This window comes from Aedes albopictus, chromosome 1 (genome assembly GCF_035046485.1).
Source record: "Aedes albopictus strain Foshan chromosome 1, AalbF5, whole genome shotgun sequence".
NCBI lineage: Eukaryota > Metazoa > Arthropoda > Insecta > Diptera > Culicidae > Aedes > Aedes albopictus.
In genome coordinates, this window is record NC_085136.1 from 6622661 (window position 1) to 6649663 (window position 27003).

At 40.0% G+C, this 27003-nt stretch overlaps 1 protein-coding gene across 1 annotated transcript in view; it reads left to right on the forward strand.

Annotated features, from left to right (window-relative positions):
- The window catches only part of LOC134288000 (uncharacterized), a 33556-nt gene extending 15774 nt beyond the window's left edge, over positions 1 to 17782 (forward strand). The window contains exons 2-7 of the mRNA XM_062851478.1: positions 2749 to 2858; positions 3129 to 3224; positions 16646 to 16781; positions 16872 to 17005; positions 17097 to 17180; positions 17516 to 17782. Coding sequence (XP_062707462.1) covers positions 2749 to 2858; positions 3129 to 3224; positions 16646 to 16781; positions 16872 to 17005; positions 17097 to 17180; positions 17516 to 17782 — 827 coding nt within the window. The remainder of the gene's footprint in view (positions 1 to 2748; positions 2859 to 3128; positions 3225 to 16645; positions 16782 to 16871; positions 17006 to 17096; positions 17181 to 17515) is intronic.
- The last annotated feature ends 9221 nt before the right edge of the window (positions 17783 to 27003 follow it).

The window sequence follows — 27003 nt, forward strand, 5'->3', positions numbered from 1 at the left end:
TGAAGTCTTGAATCCTCTCTGGAGCCACCATATTCAGTATTTTCGGGTTCGCTGCTGTTCACGATGTGCAGTAGAGCGTGTTTCTCCGCAGGTCTTCTGAATACCCTAAAATGAGGTTTTTTTTTTATTCTTGATCACTTAACCTAATTTACAGCTCTTTTGTACACTAGGGCACTACGTGAGCGATTCCAACTGGACGCTGCACTTACACTTTGTGCAGCGCCTAAATGTATTCTATGATATCGAACTGGTGCCTTTGTGCTGCCGTCACTTTTCTACCCTGTCCACAGTAGAATGATGAGCACGATGGTGATGCTGATGTGTGGCTGCTGTTCCTTTACCAGTCCCAATGGGGGTCGTCCATGATGAGTTGCGGTTCGCCGATATCCAAATTCCGGGTCCGTTAGAGCTATATGCTCCGAAGAGGGTCAGGTGTCAGTCGCTCTCCGGGGGGAAGAGCAATCGACGAAAAATTGCAAGTGCCGGGGCTGGGATCGAACCCATGACCATCCGCTTATGAAGCGAACGTGTGGACCACTGCGCCACGGGCCCCGACATAAAATGAGGTTATCGTTTATGATAAATCAACGAAAGATGTATTTAAATCCGTTAAGTATTCGTTGAACTGCGACATTTTTATTTTCGATGCACTGACTCCGGTAGACATGGATGAAGAGAACAGGTTATATTTTTCTAAAGATTTCTTAAGGAATTAATTCCGAGAGACTTGCAGCGATTTCTCCCGTGATTTCCTCATTGCTTTCTCGTGGGATTTTTTAGGAGATTTTTTCTAGCATTTTAACCGGTATCCCTTGGCACTCGCACTGTACTGTACAAGCGAAGTTGATTGCTGAATAAAATCTCAGCATATTGCTCCGGTCCAAGCATTCTGCATCCGTACTTCATTGTCGTGTGTGTTGTTTTAGTGGTTTTATGGTATTATGTTTATTCAGCTTCAATAAATCTTTGTATTTCTTCAGTATCGAAAGAGAGTTCAGCATTGCCATAAATACAGTACAAAGCCGGAATCGCTAAAGTCCACTCTTGGATTCTGCCATTATTAATTTGTTTGCACTTGCAGCCAAATCTAGTGGAAGTACAGAAACCTCAAATCCAGTTGGTTTGTTTGCCGTGAAATTTCTCGCAGCTTGATATGTATATATCAATTACATCAGCTTAAATAAACCGCAATGAGTTGTGGTTGGTCTGCACTGATTTTCGATGCCTTGCTTCGTATAATAATTCATTGTTAATCTCTCTGAGGTTGGACTGTCTGGAGAGGGCTATGCTGATGCTATTTATTTTGTTTATTTTGTGCAGCTACGGTAACCATGATCGCCTCTTTTGCTCGCCAATGATTGCTACGATGAGGTTGTTTTTATTGACGTTTCAATCATTGTCGCAACAATCCAGTTTTCCAAAAGAGTCTAATAAAATTCCTAATGTAGATGATTCAAGTTTGGTTGCTGAAGAAACAATCGAACCGATGAATTGATCACAAAATCAATCGTTCAACAACATCCGTTTTATTGGAAAACTTTCCTTGCCATCGGAAAAGAGAACCAGATATAAACAAACCCCCGGCCATGATTAATGTGCGAGACATAGCAATCGAATTCGGCAATTACGTCGATTAGCACGGCTGTCACTCGTAATCAACCGAACCGCAACTGATTACAGCGGCATCGACTACTTCGTTCCTACCAACGTTGCTCCAACGATAGGGGATTCTTTTTTTTTTGACGGCACTCCATTTTGGTTTTTCTTTCGAAACGCCAACTAGATAAACACGCTTTACCGAGGTTTTATTTTTCTTCTGGCGGGCGGTTCTGTCAGTTTGCTTCAAAGTAAAGTGCTTCTTTCACGTGGCCAACCGCGCGCAAAGTGCCACATCCAATCAAACTTCGAACTCGTCGCCGCTGCCGTCGTTTGCGGACCTTGGATGCGCAATGGCATTTCAGTTTTTCTGTTTGTGTTTCTGTGTTGTAGAACTGTTCGTTAGTTACAATTTTACAGACTGACAATGGTTTTCCAATTTTCTGTCCAAGAACGAGCAAATTTTATAGAAATTTTAACAATCTAGTAGTCGAAATCAAAATTGACAATGTAAACACACCGGAATATGAACAGGTCTAAGTAGTCGATCGGTTTCATTGCAAAGGAAAATTCGACAATCTCGTTCCCGGAAAGGGATGTGTCAATCGGCAAAAAAAAAAAAAAAGAAAACCGATGATGATGGCAAAATGAAAAGTATCCTTCTTTCCGGGAAGCATAGATGTCATTAAAATTAAATTTTCGATGCTCGTTTTGGTACCTGTAGGAAACGAGCTGCCTTTCGAGAATTGAGTTTGTACGTTTGTGCGTGAAGATGGAAAAGTAAATTGACGAAGGACGGTATGCAAATGGGAGGGTGAAATAGCGACGAATCGATACGATGGCCATTTCTGATGACAAAATGATTGATGATTTTATGATTGACTCCACGTGTATACTTCGTTGTTGTTGTTGTTGTTGGGATGACATTCTTTACCTTTCCCTAACCGACGACGACGGTTGCTTTGATTCGTATCGCTGCAGTTACTGAACCGCATCAAGTAACCGTAGCTTCTGAACTTCATCGAATCATCGCAGATGATTATTTATTTAGAGACTTTAGGTCGTCCAGTCAAGTGTTCCGTTTCAACGGAATCGAATCGTCCCTGTGCCTTGCAATCAATCAATAATCTTTTGTTTTTCTTCCTTCCACAGACGGACAATCAGTGGTGAACGTGCAGCTTTCAGTGAAAAAATACGTCGAACGAGGCAGCGAAGTGGCACTTTACTGCGAGAATGACGCCGCTCCAGATATCCTCTACAAGGTAAGCCATGGAAAAAACTTGCTCCCGGGCAAAATCCAACGCCTGCTTCTCGCCAAAATCACCCCTCCATCTCCCTACCCCATTTTGCTGCAGTGAGCAATAAAATCAAACTTTCTCCATCTGTTCTCGGTTTCTGTTTTCGATTCTCTTCGCCCGGAACGCCCGCACGTTTCCCGTTCAACAATATGCAATGGTTTCGGGGAACCATTTTCGGATCAACAACAATGAAAACCACCTGACCGCTGTTCCCCCGCCTTCCCCCATACGAAGGTAACGTTCCTGAAAAGTGGCAATAAAATATTCGAGTACATCAAGGGCCGGAGTCCACCGTACCGGAACTTTTCGATCGCGGGCGCCGAGATAGATGTGAGTATGACTTCCGGTCCGGTCGGAGTAGGTGCTCGTTTGACCATGGGTGGGCAGATGGTGGGAAGAGCATTGGCATGCAGCGGGTTGCTTTGCTTTGCATTTGAATGAAACCAATTGATGACGTGGTCAGTGCACTCGCCATTGATGTTGTGTTCCTCTGTTTGTTCGCGTTTGGGTCCCGTAAATCACGGTTGGCCTTGGGTTTTGGCTTTGATTAGGAATTTTCACGACCGTGACCGGACTACTGCGTTTGGCGGTCAAAGTAGGTAGAGAAGAATACGTAGTTATGCTTGGTTGGGCGAGCTTCAATGAGCAAGTAAAATTGTAAAAACCCTAATCAATCCACCAAGCGGTGATGGCGCCTTTCCCGTGCCTTCGAAAACCCATTTCAACAAAACTCAAGTGACATGTTGATGAATATCGGACTTTCATACCTTTAACCACGGCATAAAATCACAAGACAGACTAGTAACCAATGTAAACACCTATTTTGGATGTAAACATGTGACGTCGTTCTTATTCTCTTTCACGTTGATCAAATTGGTATGGAGTACTAGATCACTTATGAGCGATTTGAATTACATCATCAAAAAACTGTCAGATTTCCGAAAGGTATCATCTTCTGAATATAATACACCGTGCCTTTAACAAGAATCCATTTCATGGCACCCAAAACCATATTGTTTATCTGGATTTTGATGTTTGAGCCTCAAAATCTTAATAAAAGTCGCTATCTTGAATTTTAAGCGACCATTGTGGATGCAAGTTCGCCATCTTGGATATTCTGGTCGTTTTTTTAGACTCCGAACCGGACATCTTCTACATATCGGATATGTCCATATTTCATGATTTAAGACCCTAAACCTCCGTTTACCAGTCGCCATCTCTAATTTAGAGCTGCCATTTTGGATTTTAGACCGCCATCTTGGATATTCTGGCCGTCATTTTTTGAAGTTCAGACATCTTCTCTATGCCTAATATACCCATATTGCATGGTTTTAGGGCTTAAAACTCCATAAAACAGCCGACATCATGAATATGGAACCGCCATCTTGAATTTGTAGCCACCATCTTGGATATTTTGGTCATCATTTTTGGACTCCGGACATCTTCCCCATACCAAATATACCCATATTACATGGTTTGGGAGCATAAAAACCCACTAAACAGCCATCATCTTGAATTTGTAGCCTCCATCTTGGATACCCTGGTCGTCATTTTTGGACTCCGTACATCTTCTTCATACAAAATATACCCAAATTGCATAGTTTTAGGGCCTCAAACTCCATTAATCAGCCGCCATCTTGGATTTTAAACCGCCATCTTGAATATTCTAGTCGCCAGTTTTGGACTCCAGTCATCTTCCTAATATCAAATATACCCAAATTGCATGGTTTTGGGCCTAAAACTCCGTTAAACAGACCCCATCTTGAATTTGGAACCACCATCTCGAATATTAGGCTCTAATTAGTCTCTAATGTTTATTTCCGCACAAAATTCTTCAACCATACTAAAGGTTACAAAAATCGTCGCAGTTTGATGTATCGCATGATGGGGCTTGGTTCAGTTTTATATATGGCCAGTTCTACCGGTGCTGGTCCGGATCACTGGAATGGCCATTTCTCCGGAACGCCTTGACCGATCCGGACCATTTTTAGTAGCAAACTATGCGGTGAGATTCGGGTTCAATTCGAGTTTTTATCCGAAAAATCGGCCAATGGAAAGTGGCTTAAAAGTGAGTGCACTTTTTTTGCGCACAGACATACATACATACACACATACAGACATCATCTCAATTCGTCGAACTGAGTTGATTGGTATATGTGACTTGACCCTCCGAGCCTTCTATCGAAAACTCGTTTTTTGAGTGAACATATAGCCTTTCAGTATACTTTGGTGTCCAACACTTCGACTTTTTAAGTTGCAATTAAGATTGTAGTAGGAACTCATACGGAAGTTCTGAAAATTTGTATCGCTCTTTTACACGCTGGCCCTCCTTTGTTCTTCATGCAATTATAGCTGAGATTTCTCCAAAACTTCCTACTGTGATTTCTTCAGGGATTTCTCGAGAAAGTTTCTTGATTTTTTTCCTGTTGGTCCACTGTGATTGCTCCAAGAATGTTACTATGATTTATTCAGGAATTTCTGGGGGAATCCACCAGAAAACCATGCTGTCTCAGGCAATTCTTTCTGAGAATCCTTCAAGAATTATAGGACTATCATGAGAGAATATTAGAACTCCTGAAGAAACTCTAATAGGATTTTCTCGATGAACCCTGTTAGCTATTTCTGGATGCAAGAAGAATTCCTTGAAAAAATCTCCGAAAAATCATAGGAGAAATTTCTGAAGAAACTTCAAGAAGACTCCCTTGAAAGAATACCAGGAAAAAAAAAACTGGAGCATTTTTTAGATGAATCTCATGCATTTTTGGAAGAATTTCAATAATGATTTCTGAAGAAATATTCTTGGAATGAGATTCCTTCAAAGTAAATTTCTTTGACTTCTTTGGGCATAGAGTATCTTCGCCTGCCACACGATATACACATGAAAAAATGGTCATTGGCAGATGAAGCTCTCAGTTAATAATGGAGCACAATGTTGAGAAGCAGGCTTTGTCCCATGAGGAACCCAATTGTGAACCTGGGTGAAATCTTCTAATTTTCTCTGGAGACACCTTCAGGTTCACAGTTTATAAGAGCTTGTTTTACCGCAGATTGTCTGAATCAGGGTTGTTAATAGTCATCGGAGCTGAAGCATAATCATTGACGACAACGGGTAATAAAAAGTTTGCGTCACTGAGTCAGCAGCTCTTGAATATTTTTCTTCAAACAGCGTCAGTCAGTTTGCTGGTTGCGACGAAAAAGTTTTGCTGTTTCTCTTTATTGGCATTTTTGTTGAGTGGCTTGCATTAAACAGGGCAGGCGAACGAAATCAGCTTCACGGGAATAGCTGATCAGAAAAAAAATGCAAAAATGAAACATGCCTTCATTTGGAATCGAACTAAAAACCTTCAGCACAACAAGCATACCATCAGAGCCACTTCAACAACTCCGAATGCCTGAGGCTAAATCGTCAATGCCATGTGACAAAAGCATGTTCGTTTTTCGTCGTTGCAAACGGAGACAAAAGAGAATTACGAAAACTAAAGCTCCATGTTTTATTTTCAGTTCATCGTCGTCGTGGTTGTTTTTTTTTGTTGGTCGCTGATGATGATACAAGTGACGGAGTTTTATTTGTTGACGAACTTTTTTAATGTTTCGTCGATGGTCGGTGACGAAACAGATGATTACCAACCCTGGTCTGAATACCCCTAAATAAGGTTATCATTTGTGATAAATCAATGAAGGGTGCCGTTGTTTGCGCCACTAAACGATGAGGCGACTACAATGACAAAGAGATGATAAGACATCAACAGACTGAAAGATGATTTGAACAGTAGATGAAATATTTAAAGTAATGCAGATAAGCCAACAGATAAGAAAAACCTCAGAGCTTTCTGGAGTAATCCCAGAAAAAAATCCTAACAAAAAATAATTAGAGTAAATCCTGAAATTAATACCAGATCCAACTACAGGAGGAATCTCAAAACGGATTTCCTGAAAATAAAAAATTAAATCTAAAGGAGCTTCTTATGGGATCTTCAAAAGAACTACTTGAGGAATGCAACGAAGAATACCAGAGAAATCCTTGAAAAGATTCATAGAACCATCCCAGATGAAAGTCCAGAAGATATTCGAAGAGATTCCTTTTGAGAGTCCCAGAATGATTTCTCCATCCGCAATTGATATAGGGATTCCTCCTGTCATCTTTCAGAAATTCCATCAGAAATTTATCGCGTAATTTCTTCATTGACTCTCCTGGATATCCCTTGGAAATTCACCCTTTGGGATCCCTCCTGAGATCTATGAGGGATTCTTTTAGATATTTCTTCATAAATTTCTCCCGATGTTCCCTCAGGGATTTCTCTCGAGAATTTTCCTATAGGGATTAAAGCCTGTATCCGCAATAAGCGGGACACAGAAATACAGCTGTAACTCTAAATAGGTACAATAAAATTGCTTAAATTTGGCCTAATAACATCTTAAGATGTGTTCATTTCACCTACAAAATTTAATGTGAATCGGTGCGGTAGTTTTTGTTGTAGCAATGAAAGAGTAGAATATGTGCCATTGAATTTTGTACAGCCCCTAGTTTAGCTTGTCAACGCTGTAACTTTTGAATTTGATAATGGAAATGGCTGGAACCAATTGACCAAAATTGATGAAATTTTGCAAGTAAGTATATCTATAAGTATCACAACTGCTAACGAAATTTAATAATTATCATCACAGAACTTTGAACTGTAGCGTTAACCTTTCAGGACATGTGCCATCTAGCAGCTGAAACTGTACCGCGTTCGCGCTGTATACGACAAGCGAGGTTTTTTGGTGGTGTTGTACTTTTTACAACGGCGCGTGTCCTGAAGAGTTAAAGAACCATCTATTATGCGAATGAAATTTGGTCATGATCCCGAGCAGAGGAAAAAAGCTCAATAATAGCATATTGTGATATGGACAACAAAAAGTGATATTTGTTTGTTTGAGATAAGAGGTAAAAGTACTGAAAAGATGGGCTTGGTGGTCTAGTGGCTACCGCTTCTGATTCGTATGCAGAAGGTCATGGGTTCAATCCCTGGCCCGTCCCTTTCATCCTACTTTGTATCTTTCTATCCACTTTCTCTCTCTCTTTCTCTCTTCTCTACATATACAACTCATGTATATTCATATATTCATAGCCATCGCTAGAACCAGAAACGAATTGGAAAACAAAGTCGTTTCCTTCCCTTCCAATTTACACTCACAGCACAGTGTATATAACGCCTACAAGTTATGCAACCGAAGCGTGCTGTGTCGCTTGACCTGATTCACCTTATTCACCACACAATCTATCACCTTACGAACACTATAAAATAACCCCTTTCCATGGATCGCATCACCGACCCAACGGTGACTCCCAGATCACCCAACCTTTCCGTCTAACAAATACCCCAGTCCGTGCTGGTTGTGGGGACGCAGAGTGCTGTTGGTCTCTAGTAACAACAACCAGTACACTCTAACATTCCTTTCCCTTCCCAACTGACTATAAGGACTTGGCCGGCGCCGTTATTGATCCAAAATGTATGAGCTGCTTAAATTGCACTTTGAGAATAAGTGGAGTGTCCCAGCCCTTATTCATTTGGATATCAGTGCAATTGGTACCAGCTCAGATCAATCACGGAGGAGCAACCATTGATGTATTGTCAGATTTGATCGTTTTTTTTTTGATCGATAAGAGGTAAAAGTACTGAAAATAATATCTCAATTTTACTCCTGGAACATCATCATCATAGTACATTTAGCTCTTGGTAGGATCTGACCAATAGCAGTGAGCTATTTGATTGATCTTCAAATATCATATTTTGCTGTTGGATAGATGGTTCAAGAACAAATTTTTGCTATTGTTTTTAGTACTTTTACCTCTTATCTCAAACAAACCAATATCACATTTTGATCGTCAGTACTTGAACTCTGCCCGGGATTGTACACAACGCTTAAAACCACGTCTGTTTGTTTTTTTTATCCACAGTTTAAAGTAATGCATCGATTTTTATAAAATTTGGCACAAATAATAAACATACACTAAAGAGTTCTCAGTCAATTATTTGGCCATTTTTTAAATTCATTACATTATTACAGCCGTTCTTCTGTGTCCCGATTATTGTGGATACAGGCTTTATTTTCGTAATCCTTTCATAGATTTCGTAGATTCCCTCGCTCACGCCTAACTACTTTCTGTTCGACAGCTCTAATGGCCTTAAGATTCTGCCGTATGCAATACTATATAGTGCAGTTCTATGAAGCTGTTGGGATCTTGCACAATCGATTCTTGTAAAACGGCGCGTAATGAATGGATTCGTGAACACGTAGAAAGAAAAAAAATCTGGGAGAGACGGACGAGTTTGTGCAGCCCTAGTGCGTACAAAATCAGAAGTATTCAGATGACTATTGAATTGACTATGGTGGCTCCAGGGAGGATCCAGAGCTTCAGGCAGGTCTACGGATGAGGGATGTTACGATGAGGAATTGAATTGAGTATTGAGTATGGTGGCTCCATAGAGGATTGAGGACTTTACTCAGGTTCATGGATATTGTGATGAGGATCTACATCGTGACGTCATTGTGGCCGATCAGGTCATGATTTGTGATCAATCAAGGAACGAATGTTACCTTAACCACACACTACGATGTGGTAACTTCAATGGCTAAGGGATAACCAGACATTAGCAGACTGGAAGATTAGTTAAGGACAGACTTGTAAGAATCCCAAAATGGCCGCCACAATGGCCGACTTGATCACCTACTCACGATTTTGAGGGCACAAATCTCTTCGTAAACAAAACCAGCGCACCTGAGCTTCTTATTTTAAGCTTTTTACAAGTGAGCAAGAACAGAATAATAAAATGCACTGTTGTTTGAAGCTTGCTTCTTGAGATGTGTGCTTCTAGCTTGCTTCTTGAGAATGTGTGCTTCGGGATTTCAAGACGTTTGTCCTTAAATAGTAGCTGAAAAGTTTGAAGTAATGTAGAAAACACAATTTATCAAACAAAATCTTTAGGACCTTCTGTGAGAATTCCACAAGTAAACCACGAAAAAAGTAACAAGAGTGAAAACAGGATGAATATCGAAAAAAACTACAGGTGGAATCTCTGAAAGGTCTCCTGAAAAAAAATCTAAAAAGGAACTTCTTATGGGGTCCTTTAACTAACTGCATGAGGAATTTCAGAAGGAGCTTCCAGATAAACCTTAGAAGAGATTCATGAAAATAAATTTCACAAGAAAGTTCAGAAGCAATACTAGAAGAAAGTTCAGGAGAAATCCCAGAAGATATTCTGGGAAATATTTTTTGCACTTCTGAGTCAAGCATCGCCAAGGATTAACTAGCATCTTCAGAGTGTTTAATTTTTAATCACATTAAATTTCACAGTAAAGGGGAACGTCATGTCCTCATGGTTGTCCATGAGCAAATTCGATTGTCGTGCCCTCATCAGACCAACCAGTTCGTTGTCTGATAATCCGATACTGTTTTAGTCGAAGGCCCTCCTCATCCACCATGGCAAAGTGCATACCAAAAAACTCCTACAGCCTAATGGTATAGTTTGAATATGAAATGCATAAACTCGAAAGAACAGTCTATTTTTAAAAGAAGAAAAATCGTTGCTAAGAGAGTTAGGAGAGTGGCTGCCAATAGTACAGTATAGCAACCGAGTGGAATGGTCTGATTATCATAATACATAAACATACTACTAACTCTCTCATCAGAGATTTTTCCTTCTTTAAAAGATAGGATGTTTTTTCGTTCTTTCAGTAATTCATTTCATTAGAATGTGATGTTGTAATATTGGCAACTACATCCTTTCAGATATTTTTCCATCTTTTGAAAATAGGTTGTTCTTTCAAGGTGCATGTAGGTACTTCGAGTACATATCAAAATCAAACCATTCTACTAGGTTGTTAATGCCCGTCCTTAAAATTTAAGTTATTCAATTCAATGACCTAGCACGCTAGCACCAAAATGACTTGATGCCTCACTTCGCAAAATGGGTCATTCCGGGAAATGTCACTCCGGGCAAGGTCACACCAGGAAATGACATTCCGGGAAGTGGCATTCCGGGAAATATGATACCACCGATATTTTAAATTATCTGTTTTAAGTTCATCAAGCTTTCATTTTCAAGATTTATGGGAGCTCCATGGACTTCGAATGGGTTCTTAAGAATGCCTTAGCGCTTCCAAGGGGATTTATAGGGTGTTTCTAAGGAGTAACTCCCTAAAACGCTTAAACCCGCTGAAACACCTGTAGAACCTCCAAACACCTCCTTGAACGCCTCTGAACAGCATGGAATGTCTCTGAAACACATCAATCCACCAGAGACCCACTTAAACTCGTTGGAACCCCCGTAAAACCTCATGGAACGCCCCTGAAGCTCCCTGAAGCGCTCTGAAACTCTCCGGAACCCCTGGAAGCCCCATTAAATCTTAAGTCTTTTAAATCAGCCGATTAAGTCTTAAATCAAGCCGGATTGTTTTGATGCTGCTTCCGCGATCTCGCTGTCCTCCAACAAGTATATTATGCTTATTAACGTCGTGAAACCTAATGGATTGCCTACGAAATTCAATATAACGTCCTCCGAACTAACTGAAACTCTCTGGAACACCAATTAAACCCTTTGGACCCGCTTGAATACCCCTGGGATGCCTCTGAAACTTCTTGAGAGCTCATCAAGTCCTAAAGGAACATCCACGAAACTTCTATGAACGTACCTGAAACCACATGGAATAATTCTAGAACGCCCCTGAGGACCCTTTGAAACATTTTGAAACACTTCTGAAACCGCATTACTCTCCAAAACCTGGAAACCCATGTGCCCCTCGAACGGCAGTGTGCATAGGAAAATATAGTAATGACGGTCACTATGGCAAAGGCGGCCATGGGGCGTTAATAAAGGAGAGGAAAAAAGGCAGGGGCGTATCAGAGTGTCCCAGGAGATTTCAGGGTGTACCAGGAGGTCTTAGAGAAGTTTCAGTAGGTCTCAGAGGCTTTTCAGGGGGCCTTATGAACGTTTCACTTCAGGGGAGCTCCATGTGGTCTCAGGAGCGCTTCAAGGGAACTCAGGGGGTTCCAGAGAAGTCCCAGGGTGTCTCAAGGGCATTTCAGGAGGCTATAGAGTGTTTCAAGGGTGCTCCGATGGATTTCGGAGGAGTCTTATGGGGCTTCCAGTGGGTTCCATGAGGTTGCAGGAGCGTTTAAGGAGGTCTCAGGGGGCACTTCAGGAAGACAGGGGCGTTTCAGATTTCAAAGGTCTCTAAGGCTTTAAGGGGGTCTCAAGGGCGATTCAGCGGGATCAGAGGTGTATCAAGAGGTTGCAGAGGCTTTCAAAGCCGTACCGTTTGTTACAATAAGACTGGTTTTTGTGTTAATTTGTATATTCTATCCGTTAAAACCTGATGTATTTGTGTTTCCGTGTATATGAATATTTAAATTATATAAATTCCCTACACATACCCCTAGATTGATTTGGTCCACTTCCCACGAGGACCTCATTCAAAGCGGAAAGTTGAAATAGAAAGTTTGGGAAGTTTAGAAGAGGAAAGATTTTCCTTAGAAGTGAATTTGGAGAAACGATTATTATCGAGTCAGGTATGCCATTTTTTTGTGAATGCTAAGGTTAGGTTTCAATTGTATTTTGTGTATCTAGGACCCGTTGATTTTTGGTCTTGATACCACGAATTTCCCGAACATATCTCTAGTGTGAGCCACTCTCGGTACGCTAAGGCCTACGAAAACAGACCGGTGTTCGTAGAAGCACTGTGATCAATGCCAGCACAATCATCAACTCCCAGTTTCAACGACCAGGTTCAGCATGACTGCTCATCCGCGTGGGAGTGGTCCCGACACAGGGTGCTTTTGGGTACCTGGAAGTCCAGCGAGCGACCCTTGCCAAACTACCCAACATTACATCCACCGCCCAAGTGATATTGGACATCTGCATCGCTATACCGTCCCCACAGATTCTGTGGATCTCGAAGTGCTCCTCTAGACACCGGCCGGTCAAGTAGAAATAGGTTAAGCACACTACACACACCCATACAAAACAGTATTGGGTAGGGCAATATATGTGGGTTACAAGGGTGCTTCAGGGGATCTCAGGGATGTCTTATCCCTAGTAACATTTTTTTAGTCAGTAGACTAGAAGAAGTTCTTAGAATCACCATAAAACCATAATAAAAGGTTTTGGGTTTTATGATGATTTTGAAAACCTCTACAAGATTAATTGGCCATCAAAATTTTCCTTGGAAAGGTCCCCCGGGGTTCAGAGGTTCTTGGTATCAGAAGGGTTTCAGTTATGGTTTGGAGCTCCCTAAATACTTCTGAAAAGCCTTCTAAACGCATTAAAACACGTCTGAAAGAGCTTTAATCTTCTTAACCCTTTGGAGCCGTAGAATGGAAACGTAGAACATAGAAACGGCTGTATAAATTCACACATTTAATAAAACAGAATACTGTCTTCGGCAAAGTTGTTGAAAATGGGAATATTTGTATTTCAGACTTCACTGATAACACCATAAAGTTTGCAGAAACGAACCAATTAACATATCACTTGTTTAAAAGCTGAATTTACATATGGGTTACGTTGATATGTATTCATTTAACCTTCGTCAAGAATATAAAAACGTGTTTTATATTTTGGGATGTTCTAGGTGTTCCAAACTATCCTGTAGTAAAGTCCTTCAAATCTACAAGAATAGTGTTATGTGATTTCGCTATAAATGATAGCATTTCACAATCTACTGGGATCCGTGAAGCTCTTGAAATCTACAATGTCATTAATAAACATTATAGAGATATTCTAGGTCAGCAAAACTACCTTGGAGTTCTGAACTTCAGGTCTATACTCGTAACAGTAGCCATATCTGTTACACTGAGCAACATTGCATAATCATCCGTGCTTACAGGACCAATCTGAAGTCTACTTGATATTATTATAAACTTTTGGGACATTCAGGGTCTTCCAAACTGTCCTATAATGAAATCCTTCGAATCTACAAGAATAACTACATGTGTTTTCGCCATAAATAATAGCATTCAATAGCATAGCATGATAAGATCCATGAAGCACTTGAAACTCCAAATATCATTTGCAGACACTATAGAAATATTCCAGGTCGGCTTTAGGACAGAAGGTCGAAGGACAAAAGGTCGAATGAACAAAAGTAGACACTTTCCTATCTTTCAATAATATTTTTTTTGGTAACACAGGTTCTATTATATAATCGGAATTTTAATCGTCGTTTTTCTGCTAAATTCTGATCACTTCTTCATATCTTCCATTTTGTTTTTTTGTCGGTTCTATTTCTCGTGCTATTCGACCATTTGTTCATTCGACCTTTTGTTCTTCGACCTTATGTCTTCCAATCTTTTGTCATAGATTCTCCAGGTCAGCCAAACTATCATGGAGTTCAGAGCTTCAGGTTTACACTCGTAACAGCAGCCATATCTGATATACTGTGTAACGTTGCATAATCAATAGCGATTACTGGACCACCCTGAAGTCTACTATGAACCTTTGGGATACTAAGGGTCGTCCAAACTGTCCTGAAGCTTAGCTCTTGACAGCCACAGTAGTTATTCTCAAAATGAACTGTCACATTACACATCCAATCGTAATCTGTAACCCCTCTGGCATTTCATGACACATTCCAAAATAGTTTTGAAATATTCCAGATCAACCAAACTACTTCGAAGCCCAGGTATACAGTTGTGATAATAGCTTTTTTTATTCTCCAATAGATCACTTAACCTAATTTACAGCTCTTTTGTCCACTAGGGCACTGCGTGAGCGATTCAAATTGGAAGCTGTACTTACACTGTACAGCGCCTAAATGTATTATATTATAATTCCACTATATCGAACTGGTTGCCTTTGCGCTGCTGTCACTTTTCTACCCTGTCCATGGTAGAATGATGAGCACGAGGATTTTGATGAGTGGCTCTTATTCCTTTTCCAGTCCAATTGGGGGTCCATTATGAGTTGCCGTTAGCCGATATCCATGTTTCCGGGTCCGTTGGAGCATATGCTCTGAAGAGGGTCAGGTGTCAGCTGCTCTCAGGGGGAAATGAGCAACTGACGAAAGTGCCGGGGCTGGGATCGAACCCATGACCATCCACTTATGAAGTGAACGTGTAGCCACTACGCTACGGGCCCCGGCATATAATAGCTTTTGCCAGTACGTTAAGTAGCGTTACGTCCACTACTGTATTTACCAAAGTAGTTCGAGTAGTATTTTTGGGATATTATAGGCCATCCTTACTGTTATGGAGTTTAGTTGATAGAAACAAACTCTGCAACATGAGGTGATTTCGTGTTATATAGATTACACAACTAAATGGGATCCATGAACCTCTCAACTCTCAAGGTTCACTTCATGACAGATTTATGATGATTTAGGACATCAAATCTTTCATGGAAACCCAAATTTATATTTACACTTGCAATGCTAGCCTGCTACACCAAATAAGGATACAAAATGAACCATATCTGCTAATATTCTTTAAAGACTAGACAGTTTTTGAAATCTGCATTCGATGTAGTCATTATTTGTGCTATAAAAAATTACGCTATTACGACTGATCTGATACTGTCTATTGAACTTTCAGATGATTTGCTGGACATGATAGAATACAACTCTTAGCTTTGTATAATGATAGAAATTGCCGTTACACCCGTAGACTTAAGGACCTAAACTCAAGAACTATGTGGATGTCCTAGGATATTTCGACTGATCTGATACTGTCTGCTGAACTTTAAGAAGAATTACTGGACATGATAGAATATAAATCGTAGCTATGTGCTATGAAATAAGTTATCGTTACACGTGTAGACTTTAGGATCTGAACTCAAGAACTGTTTGGATGACCTAGGATATCCATAAAAAAATACTCTGCATCATATTCTACCCTTTCTATGCTGTTGAACACCAAAACCACAGAAATACGTAAAAAAAACTCTATAAATCTCAAACTCCCCTTGACGCCCCCTGAAATACCCTCTGAAGCGCACCCAAAACTCTTTAAAACCATCTTTGGCTTTCCTAAATTACCCTGTGGTACCTCAAAACACTCCTGAAACCCCCTGGAACCACCCCTTTTTTGGCTCCCCTGAAACCCTAGACAGTCCCACTGGCCTCATCTAAAACCCCCAGGAGATTAATCTCTCTAGTATTAAGTTTGTTAATTTAACAAACTTGCTTTTTTTTTTAGTTTATCCACCCCTAGCCCATGGCATAAAAAGAGGTTCCAGTATGAAACATAGTGAAGAGAAGGAGAAAGTAAACAGAAAGATATGGCCAGGAATTAGACTAAGAACCATCTGCATACAAATCACCAGTGGCGGCCATTACACTACAAAGCCCGTCTGTTGATGTAGTGTTAAGCTCAATGCTCAATTTCCCCACAGCCTACTTTGTATTGTTGTGGAGCCTTTGCTGCACCAAACCGACGCATTGCTTCAGTTTACTAAGATTGCAGTATGCCGTGAGTTTGTGAACGATTCAAATCTATATCTTGAAAAGTGTGATTATCAAAACGTTCAAATGCTCAGATTTTCTAGGGCATGTTCCACTGCAGTGCAGTGAACATAATAGTAAAACTTTATTACCTTGCATGTGGTGGAATTTGAGATACGTTCTCTTCAAAATGCACTTTCGGAATTAAGTTTAATCGCCTATAAAAGTCGTTCATAGCCCTGAAGGTTTTCAAACGAGCACTTACTCAGCAGACACGAAGTGTTCCACAATAACTGACCAAACTAATTGTTTTTCATTTTCCTAAACATCCGCAGTGGAAGAAGGTAAATCCTTCGACGTTAACGCTGAAAAACGTCGACTACGAAGCGTCCGGTTCCTACTACTGCGAGGTGTCTACCGACACCCCAATCTTCACAAAGGCGTCCAATGACGAACCGATGCACGTCATGCGTAAGTATAATCTGCTCCATTTATCGTAAGGAAACTAACAATCATCTGATACGGCACTAATTCCTTTTCCTTTTTCTCTCTCGTCCTCAGTGCCCCAGAAAGGACCGCCATCGATCGAGTTCGCCAAAAAGCAGCTCTACTACGGCGACATGCTAGTGGCCAACTGTACCACCTCGCGAGCCAAACCCGCCCCGCACATAACGTGGCTAATTAATGGAAAACAGGTCTGCCTGCATGCTATATCTTGCCGCACATAATTTCCGATAGTTTCGGTTTGTTTGCGTTGCTTTCCCTGTCCGCCCCCGTGGAACACAGACACCCACACACTATCGACTATCGACGATGGAACGAAGAAATCCCCAGACAACGTTGACCTTCAAACGATGCGGAGGTTCCCATGTACGTTGCTCCGTGAGGAACGATTCTCTTCGCGGTAGCTAAAACAGTTGGGAACCTCTGCAACGAAGCAGCCTTGGTGACGAAGCGCTGACGAACGTGCACTATCGTCGTCCGCAGTAAACCATGACATTAGAGACGCTGCTGCTAGACTGACTCGCACCACCACCGCAAACAGTTTACTTGGATTCTTCTTTTTTCCACCGTCTTCGTCGCGTAACTCAAATGTTAATGACTGTACCTTGCTTCGTTTCCCCCTGAAGTTTTTCACCCGCTCTATTCCCGCATACTTAATGGCTTTTCACACCCCTCTCTCATCCCACCCCTCCCGCACACAGGTGGAAGACAAATACGTCCGGCAGCTCCATCACACGCCGAAGGGTGGCCACCGCTCGAAGCAGCAGCAACTGCAACAGTTGCCGGGTGGTGGATCGCCGCCTGACAAACAGCAACTGACGATGCCATCGCTTGTCACGTCGCAGAGTGCCCTGTACCACGGCAAGGTGATTGTCGGAACGTCCGGCATCGGTGTGTCCTCGGCCGGAGGTGCCGGCACGACGTCGCACACCCTGAAGGAGCTGAAGGCGGTGGCGAAGGGTAATTAAAACATTTAGATGATATTGCAGTCTGCGTGTAGTCTAGTAGTTCTGATAGGAAGCAAGGACCTGGGTGAGTGTCGCGCGAAAACAACGCGCGCGTGGGATTCGGTTGACTTTGGCTTGGCTTCAGGTTTGTGATGGTTGGGGAGGGTCTAGTTTATGTGTCCGTGGTGTGGGTGATGTGCCAGGAAAGTATCGGTGCTGTAGAATAGTCAACAAAGCATCACTTTCTTTTTAGCTCTTCTGTGTGACACGCGTAGCAAAGTGTAAAACTCAAGTATGCCATGAATTGCTAAATTGAAAGTAGTACGCACTAAGGCGCTGTCCATCAACTACGTAGACTCAATTTTGGCCAGCTCCAATCCACCAACTCCCCATTTTGTTTTTTGAAAATTTGCATGGACTGTTGACATTGAATGGACATTAGGGTGGCCCATACTTATATGAAAAACAAAAATATCGCAAAATACCAAGTGTTAGCTCGGAATTTAGTTGTTTTGGATTCCCAGAAGCTACGTTGAGCAAAATCGGTCAAGCCTAAGGGGGCGCTCAACAGGCTTGAAGTTTGTATGGGCAAACTTGGCGAAATGTATGCAGAAATGTTAAGTTTTCGTCTTTTGCCGCTAGGTGGTGCTGTAAGCGTTTAATGTTTTAACCCTTTGGTATTCTTGTGGATGACTATATACCAAAAAACTTTGTCGAAGACCGCAAAGTGATCGAATGGCAGTGAAAAAAAGTAATACCATAGGCAAAGTGAGGCAGAGTATTGAAATTTCATTATTGATATTATTCCTTTACATGTACTGGAAAAACAACAATAAAGTTTAGGTATAACTTTATTACCAGGCGTCGGATCACTTTGCGCTCTTTGACAAAGTTTTTTTTTATATAGTCATGTATAGGAATACCAAAGGGTTTAATAATTTAAAGCTAACAGTGCCACCTAGCAGCAAATATCGAAAACTTAAGATTTCTGGATACATTTGGCCAAGTTTCCCATACAAGCTTCAAGCCTGTTGAGCGCCCCCTTAGGCTTGACCGATTTTGTTCAAATTTTGAACAATTGGAAGTAATCAAGTATCACTTTGGATGATTGATAATTTGTAAAAAATCGGTCAATGCACTGATGAGAACAAGCAGTACTTATGAAAATTTTTGATTCGTCTTTTTACTTTACGGGTTAACCCTCTTCAGGAAACCTCAAATGATGGTCCATTTCGGAAACCTGGGGTCCATTTGGACCCCAAATTTGTTCTTGTTTATCTCATGATCCAGACTTATTAGAATATCGGTGTCTACATCAAAGTTGTAAGGTAGGTCTAGAACTTGCAGATGCCGGACTGTTTCATTCGGAACGGCACACATAGGTGGCCCTAGTGAGCATGTAAGTATTCGATCACATATAATCCAAGATCTTGACCACATAAAAAATGGTGTCTTCGGCAAAGTGGTTTATTGGGTGTTTGACTAGTGATGGACCAGTTGTTTAAAAATTCCACAGATAGATGGACCTACTGAGCGTGAAAATGTTATATCAATATGTTTAAAAATGCAGTGGCATCCGTGGGACCGTGCATAACTTGCGAACGGAAGGTCCGATTTGGGTCCGATTTGTTAGTTTTGTTCCGTTAGTTTTCACCCAAGCAAGGAATATGAGGCAAAAAACGTGGAAAAATTGTGAGTTTTTGAAAATCTATTTTTCATTTATTTTGAACGGGGACTTGGACTTGGCTAGAAACTTGAAACGCCAAAAAGCAGTAGGCATGGCAAAGTTTGCCGGGGACAGCTAGTTTCATATATTTATCTCAGGATCCTGATCACCTAGAAAAATAATATTTCCGACGAAGTTATTGGATAGATCAATAGCTAAACCTGCACAGACAACCTTGAAAGAAGGTCCATCTCTGATAGCTAGGGTCTATTTGGACTTCAAATTTGATCTTCTATGTATATCTCACGATACTGACATATATCAGTGTCTTCAGTGATGTTGTTGGGTAGGGTAAGTCAATCACTTATAGATGATGGAACATTTAATTCGGAACTTTACACAGAGGTGGCGGTAGTGAGCATGTAAGAATTAAGTATTCGATCACATGTACATCAAGATCTAAACTACATAGAAATATAGTGTCTTCGGCAAAGCTGTTCATTAGGTAAGTATTCACTAATAATAGACTGTTCGATTAAAAATTTCAAACATAGATGACGCTACTGAGCGTTAAAATTTTATATTTGAAAGGGTTGGAAGCAAAGGGTGTAAGTGACGAAAACCTTTTTCATCCTAAAATAAGATGTATGGGATTCCAAAATTAATCAATTTTTTCTCCGTTTTGTTGTAATTTTTCTGAATAAGATATTAACAAACTTGAAAATGTTCCGAAAAATTTGAAGTCTGAAGTCAACTCAAATTCCACAAAAAGGTCACTTACACCCCTTTGCATCTGGGCCCCTCATTTCATATACTTCTGGATCTCAGGATCTTGGGATCATTTAGAAAGATGGTAGCTTCGGCAAAGTTGTTGCCTAGGTAAAAAATTGTCAGATGATTTGCAGTTTGATTCGAAGCTCATATAGGCGGCGTTACTGAGCTGAGCACGCATATCTGATCAGGATCCACGTTACTTAGAGAGAGGGTTTCTTCGGTTAAACTGTACAACTGTTTGGTAGGTTAATGTGTTACAGTTTGTTAAACATTTGCTGCGAAATTTCGTCATTAGGCTTTGTTATTGTTATTGTTAATAAAATGTGGAAAGTGGGAAAACCCCTTTGAGTGATTCAAACCGTCACTAGGCTGCGCTAGTCAAAAATTTGCAACAGCTTGTCAATGATTGAAATCTCTAAAAATCCCCGCTTATAGCTAACTTATTGGTGAACTAGCAGCCCAAAATTTGAGAATTTTTGGTGAACTTACAGCTTGTTGAACATTTTCTAGCTAATAAATAAAATTTGCATTCCTTAGCAAATTTGTAACAAGTGCCACTTAGTGGCAGAAACTCAAACCAAACTGAAATTGAACTAAAAGGCGTTGATCTACTAAACAACTTTACCGAAACAACTATCTTAATAATCAGAACCCTGAGAATAATGAAATGAAAGTTTTGAGTGCTCTTATAAATATAATTTAAAATGTGCATATTCAATAGCGTCATCTATGTATTAAGTTACGAATTGAATTTTACATCATCTGTAAGCCCTTGACTTATTAAACATTTTTGTCGGACACAGAATCTATCTATGCGATCAAGATCCTGAGATACGTAAGATTTAAAATTTGTATGCTCACTAGCGACACCTATGTGTGGAGTTTTAAATTAAACGGCCCATCATATGTATGTACTTGATCCAATCCAGAATCAAGGTATATAGAGAATTCAATTTGGGATCCAAATGGACCCCAGGTATACAAAATCGCCCGGTTCTACTTTTACATGGAATACAAATCAGGTATGACATGAATTCAACTTCTTTTTTGGTTGAATAATAGATCAATTTATAGTTTGAAAGTGTTGCAAAAATGGGATCAATATGTTCCACCAAACCTGTTTGCCATTACTCCAAATGGACCCCAGGTCCATTGGAGGATTAAAAGCAGAATGCTCCCAGAAATGTAACCATGGGCGTAGCCAGAGATGGGCAGCTAAAGATTATCAATAATTCAGGACTCAAGAAATAAAAATTATTAAAAAATACTGAAAATCACAAGCATTTCGTCAAGTATTTTTTATGAACACCATTTAAATCTTTTCATAGAATTTTACCACATAACAAGCTTGGTTGAATGCCAAATTTTCAAGATATGACGGAGTCAGTCCGGTAGGGTAAGAGAATTACTTTCTTGAACCATAAGTCCCCATATACTGTTATAGAATGTAGTAGCTTGAGAATCATGAATCCAAACAATCGTCATACTAAGAAAAAAAAACACCTAGAAAGTCCTTAAATTCCTCTAAGGATACCTACAAAAAAACCCTCCAGGGAATCTTCTTCCGGGATTCTCTCAGAAATTCCAAAAGGGACTTCTTCCTTTCCTTCGTGATTTCCCCAATGGATGTCTTGCGGGGTTCCAATAGTGGTTGTTTCAGAACTTGTTCCATGAAATACTTCAGGAATTTCTCCCCCGATTCCAACGGAAATTTGTGCAGATGCTTCTGCAAGGATGCTTCGAAGAATTCCATAAGAAATTTCCCCATGGCTTCCATGGGATTTCATCATAGATTTCTTTACAAATTACTACAAGAATTCCTCTAGGAATTCAAACAGATATTCTTCCGGCTTTTTCCCCGGGGATATCTTTACAAGTTACTCCAGGAATTGTTTCAGTGCTATTTTCCTTCAAAACTTTCACCAGCGAATCTTTCAGATATATGTGTAGGTATTCTTTCAAAGATTTTTTCAGGAATTTCTTCATATATTCATATACAGCCATTCCATAGAAAAACGATATAGTGCATCTCCGATTGTCATGAAACTTGGTGGGCTTGTAGTTCTTCGGAAATAATTAGACCCATATTTTTTTTTCTTCATTAGGATGACCAATTTTCATATAGGGTGGTCCAAAAAATCGTAACTTTTGAACCATTTTTGTTTGAAAGCTATTGAATTGTAGTTTTCAGGAAAAATACGTTAAAGGGGCTAAAATGTCAAGAGTACTGTAAAATATGCAAATATATTTTTTTTTGTTTTTATTTATGTGTATTTTAACTTAAAGCTAATTCTACACTTAAAACAAATATATTAGTTTTTTCACGTTTTCATGGTCTCGGGACCAAAGAGGTACCCTGGTTTTATATTTTTATCAAAAAATTCAGGAAATTTGGCGTAACATATCAACAAATCAGAAATGTATGTTGTTTTGTTTTTGAGATATGATTTTTTGAAGAAGTTATCCATGGATTTCTTCTAGAACTCCTCCAGATATTTGCAAGGAATGACTCAAGGGTATCATCCTACGATTTTCTGGGACTTTTCCTGGGATTTCTTCCGAAATTTCTGGATTTTTCGGATTTTTTTCCAGCACTTTCCTTTGGTAGTTTACTCAATGATTCTATCCGGAATCCTTACAATTCCTTAAGGGATTATAGGAAGCTTTCAGACATTTCCCCAGGGGATCCTTAAGGAATTCACGCAGGGATGGCTCTCCGTAAATCTTCTAAGGATTCCTCCAGGAATTTCTCTATGGAATGCAGTAGGAATTCTTCTAGGAATTCCTCCAGACATTGTTTTTTGAATAAATTCCAGCGAAACGTCCAGGATTTGCTTCAGGTGAATTCAAAGATTTTCCCAAGGATTTCATTATTTGAGAGTTCTCCGGAAATACCTCCAAAATATTTTCAATGGATTTTTGACAGAAATTGCAGAAGAAATCTCTGGAGGAGTTCATGAAGAAACCTGCACGGATTCCATAAGTAACCCCCGCATTTTCTTGAAAAAAAAACGCTGGCTGAAAGAATTTCTGAAACAATCTTCACGAAACTTTGTGAATGTGGATATGAACCAGCTTAGGGACGGAAATCTTAAACATACATAATAATAAACTTCTGAATCCCAGAACAAACTATGAAGGAATCCCTGAATAAACTTTTGATTCCATTAGAAGAATTTTTGAAACCCTAGAAGAAAAGTTTTCAGAAAGAATCCAAAACAAAATTCCTGAACGAATTTTTTGTGAAATTTCTGATCCAGGAGTTTCTTCGTGCATTTTCACCACGATGTCCTTCTGGGGATTCCTCTAGGAGGTCTCCTCTCATTTTTTCGGGTATTCCCATAGCAGATCCCTCCGGGAGTTCCTAAAAGGAGGTTTTGGAGAAATTTCCACATAAAACTGCTGCAACAATCCCCAGCTAGAACTCTGGAAGAAACTTCTCTAACAAAATTCCTGGGAAATTCTCAAAAGGAACTTATGAAGAAATCTATAGAAATAAATTCTTCAGAATTCCTGGGCAAATTTCTAGTTGAAACAATAAGCTTACAACCTACTCAGATCTTCTGAACCATAGGGCACAGCACGCCACGGTTGCTATAAGAAGGTTGTATGTGTCGTTTCGTTGATTATGAATCAAACTTTCCATGGGTGGTTAGAGTAATGCGGGGCAAAAGTTCGCACGGGGCAAAAGTTCGCAGTGGGTCTTTTTCTGAGCACAAGTTAAGAACCCAAACAAATCTGTATGGGTTTGACACATAATCAGGTCAGTTACTCGTCAATAAAAATTGGATTGATTTCGTTATGGTTTGGCAGAGTTATGCAAAAAAATGTGTTTCGAGGTGTTTTGATAGAATTTTTAGACCTTTTGGAATGAGAATTTGTAGTAACAAGAAGAAGAAAAATCTCATAACCTCTTGACGTCGGAGAATCGTTATTCCATAGTAGTTCGAGAGGTGCACTCGAATAAACAATAAACTACTAGTGCTTCTTACAGAAAGGGACATTGTTAAAACCTCTACAGTGGGGCAAAAGTTCGCAGTAGCTGTGGGGCAAAAGTTCGCACCAGATTTCTGAATCTAGTACATCAATATACTTACAGAATCTTTGAAGCAATGAAGATTTCGTATAGAAACTACTATATATGTATAATATGTGTAGTATGCATCCTGAAATCGTTCCGGCAGAGGGTTTGAACTTAGTTTTGTGAGAAGTTCCATTGTAAGACAAACATTATGTTAACCCATTTCAAGAAATGAAAAATGGTCAAAAAACATTTTTAAACATTTTCTTCGTCATCCTCGTCGTGTCTTTTCGTATGTTTCTGAAGTTCTTATGTTCATCTACTCTACCGGGGTCTTTCATAGCTTAGTTTGTAAATTGACAGCTGTAGCTCATCACCATACTGACGGGGATAAGATTCGATTACGGTCCTGTTCAACAGTTTTGCTGCATATTTGTTTTTTTTTTTGTATTTTGTATTTTGTATTTTGTGCAACATGTATCTCTATGATTACCCCACAATGTATTTTGGCAACTTTCAGTAACGCTGGAAAGGACAGCTCTTAGTTAATAGTTGTGGAAGTCTTCATAAAACACATTCTATACAAAAGCTGAACACCAGGTCGTATTCCAGTTGGGCCGTAATGCTAAAAACAGAAGGAAACAGATTTCATGGCTAGATTGAAAAGACGAACATGAATTAACATGCAATAAAAGAACATCACACAAATAAACTACCCTGTACAAGGTGCGAACTTTTGCCCCGCATAATGCGAACTTTTGCCCCCACTATGGGGCAAAAGTTCGCATTGGAGTACTTGTATTAAAAATCGTATTACTAAAACTACAAAAGTAATGCGAAAAAATCTAGTACTACATTTTGAAGGCAACATGATAGGGACCCTTTTAACGAAGAAAAATGATATTGTTTTCTTTTCGTTTATTAGTTATTTTGTGAAGTCTGTTAGGTGCGAACTTTTGCCCCGCATTACTCTAAATGGAATTCAAAATGAGAGGTTTGCGTACATGAGTAAACCCCACGATTTTTTTCTAAGATGGATCTAGGAAATTCTTTCAGAAATTTTACAGAAACTTTTTCTGGCATTCCTCCAAGATTTTTCACAAGAAACTCCTTAAGAGATTTAATCAGGAATTGCTGGGATGGATGTTTTCAAGAAATTCTTCCGGGATTCCTGTGGGACTTCTTCCGGGAACTCCTTCCAGGATACTTTCCAGAAACTCTTTCGATATTCTACAGAAACTATTCCCGGATTCCTTCGGAGACTCTTTCCGGCGTTCCTCCGCAAACTCTGTCCGGGATTTTTCCAGGAGTATCTTCCAGGATTAAAAACAATCTTACTGGATTGCTCTATGCATTTCTTTAAGGATACCATTGGGAACTCCTTCCGGTATGCCTCTGCGAACTTCTTCTGGAATATCTCCAAGAACTCCTTCCGGGATTCCTCTATAAGTTCTATCCGGCATGCTTCAGGAATCTTCTCAGGATTCCTTCGGGAACTCCTTCTGGAATATATAAGAACTCCTTCCGAGATTCTTTCAGAAACTGTCTTCGGCATTATTATCAGGAATTCTATTTAAGGATTTCTCTAGGTGCTTCTTTCTAGAATCCCTTCGAAAGTTCATTCTGAAACTCCTGCAGATCCTTCTAGAATTCCTCCGGAAATTAATTTTTAAATTCTCCTAGATGTTCTTCCAGACGAAACCCCTCTAGAAGGTTATAAAACAACTCTTCCAGAAGTATTTTAGAAATTCATCCTTAAGTTTTTTTTATTGAATTCCTTATAGAATCCTGTGGGAAATTCGTATGAAGCTCCTACAGCAGTTTCTTTAGGAAATCCTCCGTCATTTTCTTAAAAAATCTTCTCCAGTAGCTTTGCAAGAAATTCCCTCGAAGTTTTTTTCTGGTTGGCATCTTATAGTTCTTTCCCGTTATCTATTTTCCAGGCTTCCTTCTGGAAACTCTTGAAATAAGTGCTGAAGATATGTCCAATGAAACTTTTAAGAGAAATTCAGCAGGAATTACTGGAGAAATCCACGAAGAAATCCCTTAAACTCTTAGAAGAAACCTCATGGAAGGAGAGTTCCTGGAGGAATCCCAGCTTGAATCTTTGTTAAGAATCTCAAAAGAAACTCCGGGAAGAATTACAGAGGAAACTTCAAAAAGAACTCCAAGAAGAATCTCACTCAGATGAAACCTGAAATATATTTCTGGAGAAATCACGGAATTTTGGAAGATTATTCCGAAGGAGTTTCTGAAGGAAGCCATGAAATCCTGGAAAAATTCCAAAAAGTGTTATTCTTCTTCTTTATGGCTCGACGGTCCCACAGGAACTTGGCCTGCCTCTCTTCAATTGTTCTTTGACCACTTCCACCGTTAATAATTGAAGGGCTTTCTTTGCCTGCCATTGCATTTATTTATATATTGTGTTGCAAGCAGAATGCTACACTCCAGATTGGATCCAAAGCCTTAAGCACTAGGCGAACTGGAGACATTCCAGACCTTCCAGAAACCCTTGCGTCTTGATAGAATCTGTAAAGGTATCTCTGCAATTCTTCGTGGTCAAATTTCTCTTTGAGGAATCTCAGAAGAAACTTCTGAAAAAACCGCAAATGAAGCTTCTGAAGGAATCCTAAATAAACCCATGGAAGAAACTCATAAAGATCCACCTGGGAGCCCAGGAAGAATCTCCTAAAGAAGTCCTAGAAGTAATTTGTGAAGAATCCGCGCGAACCTCTCATTTTGAATTCAATCATATCATCCATGTAAAGCCGACGAACTGCG